This window comes from Manacus vitellinus, unplaced genomic scaffold (assembly GCF_001715985.3).
Source record: "Manacus vitellinus isolate BGI_N305 unplaced genomic scaffold, ASM171598v3 scaffold_35_pilon, whole genome shotgun sequence".
NCBI classification, from domain to species: Eukaryota; Metazoa; Chordata; class Aves; order Passeriformes; family Pipridae; genus Manacus; species Manacus vitellinus.
The window spans coordinates 7,967,284-7,983,081 of NW_021940498.1; the positions used below are offsets into that span (position 1 = coordinate 7,967,284).

The window sequence follows — 15,798 nt, forward strand, 5'->3', positions numbered from 1 at the left end:
CCTGTGATTGCTTGCACCGCTTCTCTCACAGCTTTGGGATGCAGAGGGAAAACTGCTGCCGAGTGGCACATTTCAAACTCTCTGAATTTTGCTCCTGATGCCTCAGATGTGGTGATTCACATGCCTTGCTCCCCTCTGCCTTCACTGGAAGAGCAGGCAAAAGCCTTCATTTTATTTGGAGGCCATGTTCAGAGCTCATGGCTGTCAGCTTTCCATCACCACTGCCTCAGCCTGACTTGGTAATTCCGGCTTTTCCTCTCCAAACCATGTGCTGATCCATCCTTTTTCCCTCTCCACAGTTGGGCTCTGCTCTCTGCCTGCCTCTTCCCGGGGTGGGGGCTCATCCCTGAGGCCCCAAGGGCGTCTTCTCCTGGAATTCCCATCCCTCGTAGGTTTTGTCCTGAAGAAGCAACAGCCAGTGGGTGGCTGTGGTGGTGTGTGCTGCTCCCAAGGGGAAGAGCTCTGGGCAGGAGCCGTATCAGGAGATGGGATGGACGAGTCGGGACTGAAACCGGTCGGCCCAGCCGAGCTGAACCTCGGTGTGGATACGTCGTGATCGGGTTCTGTCAGGACGTGCAGGATAAAATCTGAATGCTTAATTTAACTTTGGCAGAGCCAAGCTGGTGCAGAGCAGACCAAGCTTGACATTAATGAAAACATGAATGTTTCCTTCTTTCCTGCGTGCTGGGGAAACGGGGTCACACGGTGGTAATGCTGGGCTGAGGAACCAGCTCTGCTGTGGCTCATATCGTCCCACCAGGGGAAAACAGCACCATTTGGGCTCATCTGCGTCCTCCCAGGCTCTGGATAAACAGGAGTTGAGATTCCCAATGTTGGGTTTCGTGAAGCTTGGCTGCCCCTTCACCTCAGGCTCCTTTTTGTTTCTCCCACCCTCCCCGGCAGGCACTCGGTGCAGCTGGGGCTGGTAGCCCTGTGGCTAGTCCTGGTGTTGGGCCTGGGTGAATAGCTGTCCCAAGCATCTTCCCTTGTCCATGTCCCACTAGAGTGACCCCTCCGTGGTGTCCCTGACACATGAGGCAGTAAACTCTCTTGTGTTCGGGAAGTGCAGGATGTTCAGTGCGTGCTTTCTGCTGGCTAAACACAGCTTTCCTCCTTGGAGTCCCTGTTCAGTTGGGGATATGGCCATGCTGGGCCTTCCTGCAGTTGATGAGAGCTCTATATTCATACTTGGCAGAGCTATGGGGAGTCTCCCTGGCTTGCTCAGGCTGCCAGGCAGGAATCCAGCCCTGCCCTGCAGTGCTGCAGCTGCTGGTCTCTCTGTCCTGGCCCAGCACAGCCTGGCAAACAATTTCAGTGAAGGCTGAGTCTGGGAGGTACTGACTTAAAAGCAAGAGCTCACAGAGAGAGATACTGTGCCAAAACTTCTGCCAGGTATGCTGTAATCTTAAAAGGACATCCTTTGCTTCAATACTTTTCCTTATTATGCCTCCCTTGTGGCCCCAGCACGGAAGTTGTTGCTTTGAGGTCCTTCCTACTAATTCTGTAGCAATAATTGAGGTGTTTTGTACTGCTTTGGTACTCAGTGAGGTTCCTCATGCTCCCTCAGAGAGTGTGTGACCCAAATGTGAGAGCTGCTGTGGTTGTATATTTACCTGAATTTTATTTGACACCAGCTTTTCCTTTTCTGTAGACCAGTGGAATTCCTCCCCAACACTTAAGTCAGGGGATCTAAAATTAGATACTTTATATCTCAGGCACCATCTTAATGATCTGTGTGAGGTCTTTGGCACCGCTTGAAAATCAGATTACTTACCTCAGTGCTTAAATGAGGATATACACCAAACATTTCCTCTCCAATTCCCCCTACCCCAATTATTGTCCTCAGGTTTTTTTCCACAACGTTTTAATCCTTCACATCCCATCTCAGCAGCTCCTGGGTCACTCAAGCCAAGGGTTGCAGTTTTAATTGCTGGAGTCTGTGGTGCTGGGTGGTTCTTCTGTGCATGCAGGGTCTGCCATGTCCTGCTCTGCTTCTCCCTCCTCCAGCTGCCCATCCTTGGCTGTGCAGTGAGTGCTCTCATGGATCCATCTGGAGCTCCGTCTCCTGGTCTGAACATTTTCTTGTTCCTCCTCAGTAGAGTTCCTGAGTTCCTTTTAGTGCATTTGGCAAGTGCTGTCCTCGCTGTGTATCAGCAGTTTTCCAGCTCCTTTTGGCACAACCAGAAAGTCCTTTTGAAGCAAAGTGTAATAACAATAACGTAGAAGCTAAAGGTAAATAAACAAACCACACCTTATTTTTTATTTCAGCTGCATTTGGCGAACTATTTTTATTTTTTTAAGCAACATATAAATGCACATGGAGTCTTTGTAGCCACCTCTCTCCTTCTTGTCCTCCATGGAGGCCAAATGGGCTCCTTCTTCCCTGCAGCTCCCTCGTGGCTGGGCTTTGTCTGCCCCACAGGCTCCAGGGAGTTGCCCTCGTGGCTTCCCATAGATTTGCTTATGTCTGATGATCTGAAATTAGAATCCTTCCCCTTCTCTGCCCTTTGCTGTAAACGTGTAAAACCTTGCAGATTTCCCTTAGGGAAGAAAGGGGGATTTTCCCACCGTTAAAAATGAAAGGCAAGGGAAGGAGAAAGAGTTAAAACATGCTCAGATACTTGTAAAAATGATTAAAAAACAAACAATCCCACAACAGTGCCAATTATTCACATCCCCTGGTATAAATATAGAAACCCTGGAGAGGGGGCTTTCCCTTGGGCTAACTGCTCTGCTCTCCCATTAATTTATTACCAAGGGCCCTCAGTGCTCTGTCAGTGCTCCTGGTTTTGTTTCTTTTAGCTGGGATTTGGGGATGGTTGATTTTCGGCTACACGGAGGTTTTAGGTCTCTTGACAAACCTTCCTCCCTCCCTCTCCTTTTGCCTTTTCTTCCCTCCCTTAGAAATTCTCACCGGGGTGGTGCTCCAGTTGGAGGAGAGCAAGGCTTCCTACACCTTCCCTTTAGGAGTTCTTCACAAAGGGAATGTGGGTTTATTTTTCTTTCCCCTCCTCTTCATCTGGAGCAATCACCAGCATTGTTCTCCCGGCTGTGACAGACACGGAGGTTGCGTGTTAGCGAGACGCTTGCAAAGAGGTTTTGCAATTCCAACTCTGTGGGCCAGTTCTTGGGGGTGTGCAGATGGTCCCCCCAGCCTCGTCTGGATGGTCATTGTCATCAGACTCTGGTCTCAGGAGCAGCCATTCTCCTCAACAGGTAGTATAAGCCGTGGTTGGTTTAAAACAGATTTTTCTCACAAACGAAAATGACATTTTATATGGCGTAGAAAGAAAACACGAAGAGGAGCGTGTTTGTCATTTATTTTCACTGGTTTAAAAGTCAGCCAGCTTCTGCAATCCACTGAAGCTGGTCTTGGAGCTCAGTGTCATACGTAGGTTCAGTGGCCCCAAGGCTGACCGAGCTCAAGGAGCGTTTGGACAATGCCCTCAGGGACAGGGTGGGATTGTTGAGGTGTCCTGGGCAGGGCCAGGAGTTGGACTGGGTGGTCCTTGTGGGTCCCTTCCAGCTCAGGATATTCCATGATCCATTTCCTGTGGGTTTTATTTTGTGGAGGGCAACCCAGGGGTATAGGATGGGGAGAGCCAGGGCTGTCAGGCCACCAGAACCCTGGAGCACTCGGGAGCGTTTACCTTTGTCTCAGGGGAGGTGATGGGACAGATTGATCTCAGCAGCCATTCACATTAACTAGAGGTAATAAAGGCCAACAAAACGTGGCCTCCAGTTACAAATAAAGGGCCTGACTCTCCATTTCAGGAGATGGGATCGAACGCTGGAGTTACAATGGCGTGGGACTGGGAGTGTGGGTGGGGAATACAGCCCAGAGCCACTGATGAATAGTAAGTAGCTTCTGTATGGAATGACTCCTGCTTTCTGTCTCTGTATATGCATCCTGACAGGTTATGGTGGAGTTACTACAGGATGAAAATTTGCTTAATGGCCAGCTGATCTCACATCTGTAGTTGCATTTGGAATCTGACAAAAACGATGCATCATAAAATTAAAAAGTAAAACTAGAAAGTGAGCTGTCGTCCTTCTCACCAGCTGTTCCTGTTCACTGGGCAAGAGGATATACCTGCACACTGAATTTTTCTTGCTGGAAAGGAAAGGCTCTGCTTTGAAAAGGAGGCTTTTAGAAAACTACAGCTTCCATATTTTTCATCTATTGATGTTCTTGTTGAATGTCCACGAGCAAAAGGTGTGCTGGATTTTTTGCTGCCCTCTTGGCATTGCAAACTGCCCCCAGCACGTGACAGTCAGGGCTCTCTTTGCTGTCCCTGGAATCACAGGTAGCAGATGTGAGTAACAAGGTGCTCCTTTAATATATTCTGCTTCCTTACTGTGCATTTAACCCATCCCTGGTGGTTTGCTCCGCGCTCCCTGGGCTGGGATTGACTTCAGTTGCTGGGCGATGAGCCCTGTGGGAACTCCTTGGCCTGGTTTTCCAAGGCGCTGTTTTGTGGCTGTGGAATAAATACAGCTGTGCTGCTTCCAGACCTTCAAAGAACATGAGGAGCTTGCACTGCTGTGTGTAACGTTGGCAAACACACCATGGATGTACCTGTGTGTGTGTGTGTGTGAGTGTGTGTGTGTGTCTGTGTTTAAGATGGAATATTTTGTCTTGAGCATGGAAGTTAGCAAATCTTTATTTGATTGTTTGTTTTTATAATGAGATGAGTTGTTGTTCCACGTGTGTTTCCAACTGTGTCTCCCCTGAGAACAGTTCCTGGTGTGTTACTGGTCAGCCTCTCCCTCAGCCAGACCCCTCTGGCAGAGCAAATGTGTCCAGGGCTCTGTGCTGGGAAGAAATCTATGAGGCTGTGTTTGCTTCAGCCCTTCCTCCTGGTGGAGGAGCACAGCCATCCCTGTTTGCCAAGACCTTGTTGGAGGGAAGGCCTTGTCTGAGGCTGCTTCAGAGCTCCAGAATTTCTGCTGCAGCAGAGCCTGGGCTGTTGGAGTGAACTGGGAAGCAACAGAACAAGGACCTGTCCAAGTGCATATCGGACAAAGAGGAAAATGAAAAACTGATGTTCTTCTTGAAAAGCATGACCTGTGTTCATTCAGGAAAGACTGTCTGAGTCATAAAAGTTGATAGGAGCAAAACTTTTCAGGAAAGGGTCCATGGGTAATGATAAAGCCTTCTCTTCTGGGGGAGCTGTGTGTGCCTGGTACTCATCTGCTTGTGGCTGAGGGTGTTGCCAGCCCTTCAAGTGTACCTGGAGGGGAGCAAGGATTTGGATAATGCAGCATCCAGCTGTAAACATCCACTTTTTAACAAAGGACTGCAAGGAGAGAAGGATTTTTGCTGAAGGAGCACAGGTGGTGTGGGAAGTGACCAGAGTTTGCATCAAAAAAAACTCCTCAAAAGCTGCTTCAGGATGGAATATCTGATAAAATCTGTCTTGTTCTTCTTTCAGTCAAGTTTTCTGGGGCAGTAGCAGGTGGATCTGAACAAAGGTGGTCACAATTCCTTTTCTTTTGGAGGTGAGGAGTGCTCATGGCAGGGTTGCTCTCCATGTGGTGGATGCAGGTGGGGAGCCTCTTGCCTGTAGGACCTTGTTTGTCAGCAAGATTCCCCTCCTGCAAATTATTGGCAGCTGGCATGGTAATGAGTCCATTTCAATATAAATGAGCTTCATTTTATTAATTTCTGCCAGCTCCTGAGCAATTCATGAACTGCTTTTCAGATCTCAACCAACAGCTTGGGGGAAGAGAGGGAGGTGGGGAGCAAAGAGGAGAATGTGAAGGAGGAAAAAGAAAATGAGAATATTTTTAGTATAAAAAGGTGCCAGTGACTCTCATCTCTTCTGAGAATCCAGCCAAGAACGAGGATCCCCCTTTGCCCACCAAGCAGCTCTAATGACATGAAGGGCATCAGTAATCTCTCCCAAGGTTTTTGTTCCTTGGGACTTTAGGAGAAGTTTATAACTCTCACCACTCTGTGCGCAGTGTTGAGTTGGTGTTTTGCTGCCGGTGCTTGGCTGGGAGAAGGGGGAGTTGATGGGAGATGGATTGGGAAGCACAACCAGCCCTCTGGTGAGTTTGTATCTCCAGGCCTGGACCTGGAGCTGGGGCACCTGCAAGGGAGCTCAGCAGTGATATGAGGCCAGGAAAGGGCTGGAATTTGGTACCCACAGGAGTGCACACGTGGGTCTAACCTAAGAGAAGTCGTAAGGACAGTCCTGAGGTCTAAATAAGCACAGACTGGTCTCTTGTATCCGTGCCTTAGTGAGTGCAATTAACCCAACAATCCTTTCACCACACACAAAACACATGTAAATGCTCTGCCCTGATTGTCTGATTCGCCCTTGAAAAATGTTAATGAAATCCCTGCTTGGAAAACCGCCCTTTCTGTAAATTAGACAGTCTGCACAGAGAAATCTCCTGGGAGGCCTCCCAGTTCCTCCCCGGGCTGCTGGGCTCCCCTTTGCTGCCAGTTCAGTCCTGGCGTATTGGAAGGTGCCTCTCCAGGTGTGTTTCTGGTACCTGAGGTTTTCTAGCCCTGCCTGAGACAGACCATCCCCAGCAAGGGCACGCTGGTGTCTTGTGGGGATTTTGATTGTGGGAAGAGGAGCCCTCCACGATCTGTTGTTGGGACTGATGGTGCCTGGCTGGGTTTTTCATTTATTCTGCCACCATCAGATTTCATCACTGGAATTTGAGCACAGCATTCTCGTGCTGTACTGCCCAGTGTTTCTTAGGTAAGTGATGGTGAGAGGCCCTGGCAGAAGATCCTCCTGTACAGCCCTCCCTGCTGACCCTTTGTCTGATTTGTTTTTCTCCCCTCTTTCTCCCCAGGTTTTTGGCATGTAGTCATAGACTCTGACGAGGGAGTAATGGAGTCGCTGAGTGGCAGGTGCTGACAGCTTCTGCAGTCCCAGTAACTGCTCATTTTGGTGTCATTTGCAATTCTGTACCTCTAAATGCCACAGCTCTCTGGGGGAAGGTTGCGCTGGATACCGGTACTGCCTCGGAAGGTACATGTGTGTCCCTGTGTTTTTCTTTAGGAGGTTGCTGTGCTGTGTGATGTTCATGGGAGGGCAAAATGTGGTTACAATGGCTATCAAGCGGCTCCTGGTGACATCCCTTCCTCCCTCTCTCCTCCTCTTACTCGATTTGCCTGCAGGGCCTTTTTGGAGTCCATCCCATGTTTTAACATGTGTGAGAGCGACTTACAAAGAAGAAATGGCTGCTTAAAAGGTTCTGATGTGAAAACAATGGAATATGCTGCTGGAGTTTCCGAGAAACTCAAAGGCTTTCTGTGGAATTCCAGCCCCGCTCTTGCCCTCTTGAAAAAGCACATTTTAATTACAATAAAATGTGTGCGTTCACACTTGGTTATTAGTGTTGTACATTTTTCTATGTGGTTCTGGTGAGTTCAGTAAAAAAATCTTTGTTGTTGGCTGGCAGATTTTAGCAGAAGTTTATTTCTGTAGGCTCCTTGCCCGCTGTGGATTTGATCATTGTTCTGGTTCTCACAGCCTTCAAGCTCCGCTCCAGGAGAAAAATACAGATTTGTCACCAGGGCCTCCCACTAGAATCTAATTTTGAATTTGCAATCTGTTGTCTTGTGAGGTGCTTCAAATTTGGTTGGAAATTTAATATATTTCAGATAAATTCTTCTGGAACCTGGTGGTCCAGCCTTTTGCAAGTGTAATAGTTAGTAACTTGGGTTTAATTGAAATGAGTGTTCAATTATTTGTGTTTGTAATTATTTTAAGAAATATTTAATATCGGAGGGAAGGGAAGGGAAGGCAAAATGACTGTTTTTAAAGAAAATTGTGTTCTTTGAGGGGGCCATCATCAGTGGTCATTTGGAATGTGATAGTCTTTATGTGTAACCATGTAAGACTCATCCAGCAAAACCTCAGCAGTTCAGCCAGAGGTCAGTATGCTTTTCTAGGGTACCTGGTGCAGGGAACACAGCTTTTCCCAAAGCTTTCCTGCAGAATTTCTGTTCTCCCTGCTGACAGCCTAATGTTGGGTTTTCAAAAAACACATCTCAAACCCCTGTACCCCTCTTGATGTGCAAGCTTGGCTGCAAGATGACTTTCCCAACCCCTTGAAGACTTGCACAAATTTGACATTACCCCTGCTCTGAAGCAGGAAGGAGCAGATTTTCTGGGAAAGAGAGCCCTTTCCCAGCACAGCCAGAGCTGGATGGTCAGGCCACCTCTTTGAGGACGTGGAGGAACAAGTTGCCACCCCTCATTTGTCTGACTTGGGCTGCAGATACAAATCTGAATCTCCTTCAGTGAGTAACTGAGTCACTGAGCTGGTGCCTCTTCCAGGAGATATGTCTGTCTCCCTGCTCTGGTTTTCAAACCCCTCCCTCTCAGAGCCCTTAGTCAAAGGCAGCATATTCCCACAAAAAGTTTGGGTTTTGATGAATCAACATTTTCTGCTGAGAAGTGTCCAAGCAGTCGTGCTGTCAGCATGGCCTGTGTGATGTCTGGGAGCCTCTGAGTAATTCACAGCAGATTTCTGACACGTCCCAGCCCTCGGCTGAGAGAGACAGACCTGTTTTAAAGCATCAAGATGTGTTACACTTGATTTATGTTGTATCCTGGTGGTACCCTTGATAGGTCTTTAATGGTCACCTCTGGGTTTGGTGGGTGAGGTAACAAGGGGAGCCTTTGTCCTCCCAGCACTTGCGTGCAACTCCCATTAATATTACTAATTTTCTTAATTTGATACAGATTTTTTTCACTGAGTGTGCTAAATGCAGTTAAGCCACAGACAGGCAGCATCTGGCAGTTGTAGCTGGAGCAGTTTAAGATGCTTTTGCCTCAGGGTGTCTGCTGTGGCCCGTGGGAGGGGGAGGCTGAGGCTCCCCTCCCCTGCCCAGCTCCTGCCAGCTGAGGACTCCGGCATCTGCTCCAGTGCCAATTCATGTTTCAGGGCTGGCTTTTCACATCTGCTTGGGCTCACCTAAGAGCTCACTGCTGCCAGAAAATGCAGGGGTGCCATCCACTGTCCCCTCTTCCCTGGCCCCTCTGACTGGTACTGCCCCTTCCTCTCCCTCCTGTGTCACCACATGGGCACCCTTGTGTTGCCCCTGGCATGTGCCAGGTCAGCTCATTAGCTCAGCAAAAACTAACTAATAAACTTTTTTTTTTTTTAACCTTGGATTTATTTTCTGCTGTTTTAGTGGACTCTGCTGCATGAACCACTTGAATTGGTTCAGGGTAACTGGTGGAAATGTGGAGGGGAGGCAAAAATGGAGGTGAGAAAGTAGGGTGGGGGTCCCTTTCAGAGGACCCCACAAACAGTCCCTCTCAGTTTGACCTGATGGGGTTGACTGTCCCTACCCAGGGTGTGTCCTGCATCTCCCAGGGCAGATGGGCTCTGCCAGGGGATGGTCACATGCCTGGGGGATGGCACTGTCTTGTATTGCTGCAGCTGGATCAGTGCACCACGTCTGCCTGCAGCCCTCTGGCACCCACCCACCGCCCAGCATTCCTACAAACCTGCAGTGTAATGCCAGGGAAGTCAGTGGGATTAGGGCAGGAGTGAGGTCTGGGTTTATCTCAGGACAGATCCACCCGAAATGCCAATCCCTGGAATTAAAAAGGGACAGCTCTTTACTTTGAAGTCTGACACTTCTTGCAATTACTTTGCAGGTACTTCTCATTGTGTGAAATCACTCCCTAAACATTCCTGCTGCTGTCTGCGGGGGTTCCTGAGCTGCTGTTCCTTTCTTTGCTGGTCATTTGTGGTTCTGTTGCTTTTTGGCTGGGTGAGGTGTTGCCTGGTGTGGATGGAGACTGTGTCAGGGTGGTGGCACAGGGCAACTTTCCAGAGCCGCTTCCATCAACCGGGGGATACTCCTGCCCTTCTGCAGCTTTGGTTTGGAAGGTAAAGAGTCACTCTTCAATCTCTCTGGGTTTCAAGAGGACTTTAAAAACTGCTTTTTCTCCGTAGGTAGAGAAGTGATGGTGTGGCTGGAGATGGGGGATAAATGGCTGCAGGCTCTGCCGGGCTGTGCAGCCCGTGGAAATCCTGCCGACTGGAAGTGTGGTTAGCAGGGAGCTCAGAACTGAGGCAGCTAGAAGCATTGCCCCAAGGGTTCCTTTTGCAACATGGGGAGTGTTGAGGCCTGGTTTTAGATATCTGTGGAACTAAAAGTACAAGTTTTGTGCTTTAAAGTGTTCTAGAAGCAAAAGCTGGTTGAGTTTTTGTTTCATTCTGGCCTGTATCAAAGGGCTGTAGCTTTTAAAGGATAAACCATGTTTAGGGGTTGATAATGCTGTCTTTTCTTTTAAACTTTCTCTCTCTTCAGTGCATTTATTTTTCTAAACAATGTGTGATAACCAAGTCATGGCAGCCAAAGGGAGTTCTGCCATTCATTTCAGTAGACGTGGGGAATTTCCTGGTGGAGTTTACTTCAAATGAGATTTTATTTATTTTAGATACAGAAATGTCCAGATATTTATGGAGGTGTCTGTTGCTTCAGCACTGAACAGACTTTTAGCCTCAGCCATGACCCATTTCCCTGGTTAGAGGAGCAGAAGCAGAGTCCTCTGGCTGTAGTCAGAAGTGTCACTGCAGAGTTCAGTCCTGCTGTACACCTCTAGGGCAGAAGTGCTGTCCCTGTGTTTAATGCTATTGATTCCTCACTTTCCATGGAATTTATGTAGGGCTAATTCAGTGTTGTGCAGCAGCAATGGTGTGTATTTAGATATTTAGAGGGGAAAATGCATGGTCACATTCATTCTGCCAGAATGTGGCTCAGAACCCATCAGGGCATCCTGGCAAAGGAGAGGAAAATGCCCTAAGAAATTAAAAACTCCGTTGTTTTACTCTCGGGGCAGCTTTTTTCTCTTCAGCCAAGACGAATGGAAATACCTCAAAACAAAGATGTTTTGCCTTGGAATTTCTGTTCAAGATTGATGGACTGTTTATCTCTATATAGTTGTCTCATGTGTAATTCGGGATCTCCTGTTTAATTTTGAATGGCTGTGAACTTTAACGTTTACTTTTCTTATTCTTCTTCTTGCCCAGTACTACTTATAAAATATTTCTGACATTTGTTGAGTGAGATCACAGACCTCAAAGTGTTTTCCAAAGGTTGAACCAGATCATCACTCCCACCTTCTGGATGGGAAACCTGTTTCCTGGCGGGATGTGCACGGGTGAATAATGCAGGAGGATGGGGATGGGGACAGAAACCCAGTCCCTGCATTCCAGCTCAGATCAAAGCACTTGGATCTAGCTATCTGCTTCAGAGGGAGTGGGAAGGAAAGGTTATTTTTGTATAGTCTGAGTCACTCATGCTAATTTATTTTTCATAATATGGCTTTCTTGTGTGGGGCTTTCTGTACCTGCTTAATGTTGCACTGTTTTTTTGTTCCAGAAATCAAACCTGTCATTAGCTTGCTGCCAAATGGTAGGATTTGTAGTTTGCTCTTTGGTGCTTTAGCTTGCTGTTCCTGACCAAAAAAAAAAGTGAAATCTCAGATAAAGGTGTACATCCCTCTACTTTTCGGCATCTTGTTACATGCAGATAAGCAAGAGCTGTTGATTTTTTTGAGTTTGTTGGCTGGAATGACAAAGCTGACGCTGAGAGTTGAGTGAATGTGTGCAGAGCTGAGATTGCACTTTGGTGCTAAGCTGGTTCCAGTTCACGCCAGGCTTCAAGGCTCAATCCTTCCCTCTAGAATTCTACACTCTTCATTTACACCAGCAGGGCTGTTTCCTACCTTCTCATTTAACAGAGTTGTATTTCTAAGTTTGCTGGTACAGCCGCTTAATTAATTCTGTGGGATTAGCTGCTGTAGTTACAGCAGGTCCTGTGAGACCCGGTGGACTCTGTGGTGCAGGGTTTGGGACAGGTTCAGTAATTAAGAAGAAAAAGGCTGGTTTTGGTGTCGTGGGTGTTTCTATGTGTCTCCTTCCTGCGCGTGTTCGGCCGCAGCCCGTAACGGTGCCGCTCTCTCCCCTCGCAGACTGTGACGCCATGGGGAACGCGGAGAGCCAGAGCGTGGAGCACGCCTTCTACGGGGACAAGCACACCAGCCTGGGCCGCAAGCACACCTCCCGCTCCCTGCGCCTGTCCAACAAAGCCTCCCGCCGCTCCCGCCACGCCTCCTCCGGCAAAATCATCCACCGCAACTCGGAGGTGAGCACCCGCTCCAGCAGCACGCCCAGCATCCCCCAGTCCCTGGCGGAGAACGGCCTGGAGCCCTTCGCCCCAGAGGCCAACCTGGAGGACTTTGGGAGCCCCATGTGGGTGGACCGCGTGGACATGGGCCTGCGGCCCGTGTCCTACCACACCGACTCGTCGGTGACGCCCAGCGTGGACAGCAGCACCGTCCTCACGGCCGCCTCCGTGCAGAGCATGCCCGGCTCGGAGGAGAGCAGGCTCTACGGCGACGAGCCGCCCTTCCTGGCGGAGGGCGACGGCAGGGGACACCGGTACGCGGCCAACGGGACCGGCTTCATGGACACGGCCAGCTTCAAGAAGAAGCGCTCCAAGTCCGCCGACATCTGGCGCGAGGACAGCCTGGAGTTCTCGCTCTCCGACCTCAGCCAGGAGCACTTGACGAGCAACGAGGAGATCCTGGGCTTGGCCGAGGAGAAGGACGCCGAGGCCGCCCCGGGCACGGAGGCCGGGGGCAGCCCCCAGCCTCTGGTCACCTGCCAACGTGCCAACTCCATGAGTGACTTGTATTCCCCCAAAACCCCGGGCGCTGCCATGAACGGGGGCCCACGGAACGCCTTCGGAGGGTACTGCCGGAACCTGGTGTCCGACATCCCGGATATCGGGAGCCATAAGATGGCCTCGGTCACCGCCGAGGATGCGCCTTCTTCCTACAGCAACTACAACACGCTGCCCTGCAGGAAGTCACACTGCCTCTCCGAAGGGGCCACCAACCCCCAGATCAGCCACAGCAGCAGCATGCAGGGCAGGAGGGCCAAAACCACTCAGGTAAGACACTTTTCTCCTATGATGTGGCATTTGCTGAGCTGGGTCTGTAGATAGAAGGTCTTCCAGGCTCTCCCAGGCTCTGTTTTCCTTCAACACCCCTTTTCCAAGAAGAGGGGTGTTTCCAGGACAGAGCTGAACTAGCTGATCTCCAGAGCTGTCTTGATCCCATCACTGCTTCCTTTCTTATTTGCAGCTCTCTTTGGGCCTTTTCCACTCTCTGCTGCCTCTGGAAAAGATAAATCTGCATTTGCCAGCTAAAGAATTTCCTGCATGCTTTGCAGTGCTGACAATGCCTTTTTTCCCAGGGTAGCTGCCAAATTGCATCACTCCACTGCAGAGCTTGTGCGTGTTGTGTCCCCCTGTCTGCCCTCCCTGCCCTGTCACCCTCCCCTGCCTGCACTCTGTGAGCACTTGTGGCTGGAGGCAAAGAAACCCGTGAGTGTTTCCCCTCCCCTCTGTAGTAAACACTGGCTGGGCTGAAATTTCACTCTTCCAGTTAGCTGACATTCACATCTGTGCAAAACGTCACCCCGCAGCAGTGCTGTCCCCGCACAGGGGGCTGCTGTAAACTGAGAAATGGTGGGGGATGGAGATGAAGGGGGAAGATGCTGCTTCTCCGAGCCAGGGGGGACTTGTGCCCTCATCCTTCCAACAGACTGCACAGAGCCAAGAGGAGCTTTGCTGTTGGGTGCCCCTCCAAACACCACTCCTGCAATCCTGCTGCTGGGATTTTACTCTTAGTTGCCCTGCCTTTCTTGGCCTGGTGCAGTTACATAGCACCACAAACAGTGGTTCTGCTGGCAGATCAGTGGCAGAGAGGGAGAGAAAGAAGATACCAGGAGAGAGGAGCCTGTGCCCCCACCTCGGCTGGCACTGACTCGTGGGAGCTGCTGGAATGGGGTCGCTGAGTGACTTCCTGGCTGTGCTTGACCTGTGGGGATGCTCTGCTTCCAAATACAAAAATGACATGCTGGGACAGATGCTGCAGCATCCCACAACAGCAGCTTTTGTGCTTCAAAATCAGCTCTTGGTTTTTGGAGGTAAAGCCTCTTGGTGCACCAGCAGGATAAAAGACCAAGACAACAACAACAAGCAAAAAAAAAAAAAGATGATGTTACTTGGCAGCCTTGGAGGTAACAGCTTTTGTGGAGATTGTTAGGTGCAACTGCTGCCTCCAGCCTGCTTTCAAGAAAAGGAGAACAGTGTTGGTGGTGAACAGCAAAGCATTTGTTTTTCATCGTCTTGGTGCCTGTCCTGGCATTCAGAAGATTCCTTTGAGGCAGGTAGTGAAAGTTATGAATTTAAGTAGTATTTTGTGAGGCCTCAGCCATGCCCAGGGAAATAATTTTGTGGGGCTGGTTTCACTAGATGTATCTCTCCTGAGACTGCAGACTGTGGCTATAAGGAGTCTCAGCAGTGATTATTACCACGGATAAATTCAACAAAATTAAAGCTTTGGAAAGGTCAAAATTCCTCCTTCCGAGTCTTTAATCCCAGCAGCATCCAGTAAGTATAAGATTCTTGTCAGCAGTGAAGTCATGTTAGCCCAAGCCTCCCTTTAGCAAGCTTAGGGAAATGACTGTCATTATGTGTTTGATAGAGCGAAAAGGAAGTCCAAATTTGCACACAAAGTGAAAGGAGTAGTTCCTTGGTGAACCTGATGAGGTGGCTTTGGAGGGAAGTGACCAAGCTGTGTCTGTGCCAGGTCCCCAGTCCAACAGTGTCTCAGCACTTTCCTCCTCTTTACTCATCACCCCTGTGTGAAGTGGAGAGTGATGGTGCTGGGAACTGAGGTGCAGAGCTGAAGGCCTTGCTGCTTTGCTGTTAATGTGCTCCTTGGCACTGCGTTGGCACCTTTTATCTCTCTCTGCCCTCCCAGAGTTTCAGCACTTTCTACACGAGCTTCACACTCTCGCTGACCACGCTAAGCGGTGCCCCAGAGCCTGCCTGTGTGTCATCAGGCTGTGGAGCAGTTCATGCTACAAAAACAACTCAGTGCACTGAGGCAAAAACTTTGTGTTTTTACCAGCCTTTTGAACTGCCTCCCCCATCCCAATGTCACAAAATAGGAATTACATCTTAGGGCCACAGGGGCACCACACAAAGGTGACCCAGGGCCAAGTGTAATGTGGTGTTGGACACAGTTTTCCCTCTTGGCCTCCAGGCCAGTGACCTGTCACTCCTCTTTGGTGTTTCAGTGCAAAGGTAGCTCCCTTTTTCAGAGTCACCTCATGGAGCCTCAAAGCCAGGGGTGAGGTTTCTGCCCAGATCTCTGTTGCCAGTCCTCACAAGAATTTGGGGTTGTGTTAGTCAGTGGGGTGTTTTTTCAGTTTTTGGAAAGTCGTAGCTTGGATATTTGCCTAGTTTTTTAGTCTCAGCTGCCCTGGAAGGTCCTGATGGTCACTTGTATGTGTCTTTTGGCTAGTCTAGTTCTGTGCATCACCATGGTTTCTATATGTTAAATTCACTAGAAGTTGTGACTAGCTGTATTTTTTGTGCTGTGCTGACCACTGGAAAAATTCATCCTGGAATGTGTCACAGAAACAAGGTGCCAGAATCATGGCTGTACATGTTTTGTTCTAATGCCTTATCCATGGGTTCTTTGCAAGTACATGGCTTACATTAAAAGGGGAAAAAAACCCACCCCAAAACACAGCAGAAAATCTCTCCCTTCCAAATTTAAACCTTAAATTGAATGGTGGGAGTCACTCTCCACTAATTGAGGAGAGCTTTATGGAGAGATAATTACATTCAATGTGCACAAGCGATTAGTGCTCACAGGGTGGCTCTGGGGCACCCACGCAGCAGCTCTGCTTCCTAACATTTTAACATGAAGGATTCGGATCTGC

The 15,798-nt window shown here is 49.2% G+C and overlaps 1 protein-coding gene across 1 annotated transcript in view; it reads left to right on the forward strand.

Moving 5' to 3' along the window:
- The window catches only part of TIAM1 (T cell lymphoma invasion and metastasis 1), a 143,534-nt gene that overhangs the window by 54,636 nt on the left and 73,100 nt on the right, over positions 1–15,798 (forward strand). Inside the window, exons 4-5 of the mRNA XM_029961476.1 lie at positions 6,817–6,995; positions 11,967–12,949. Coding sequence (XP_029817336.1) covers positions 11,978–12,949 — 972 coding nt within the window. The 5' untranslated portion in view covers positions 6,817–6,995; positions 11,967–11,977. The remainder of the gene's footprint in view (positions 1–6,816; positions 6,996–11,966; positions 12,950–15,798) is intronic.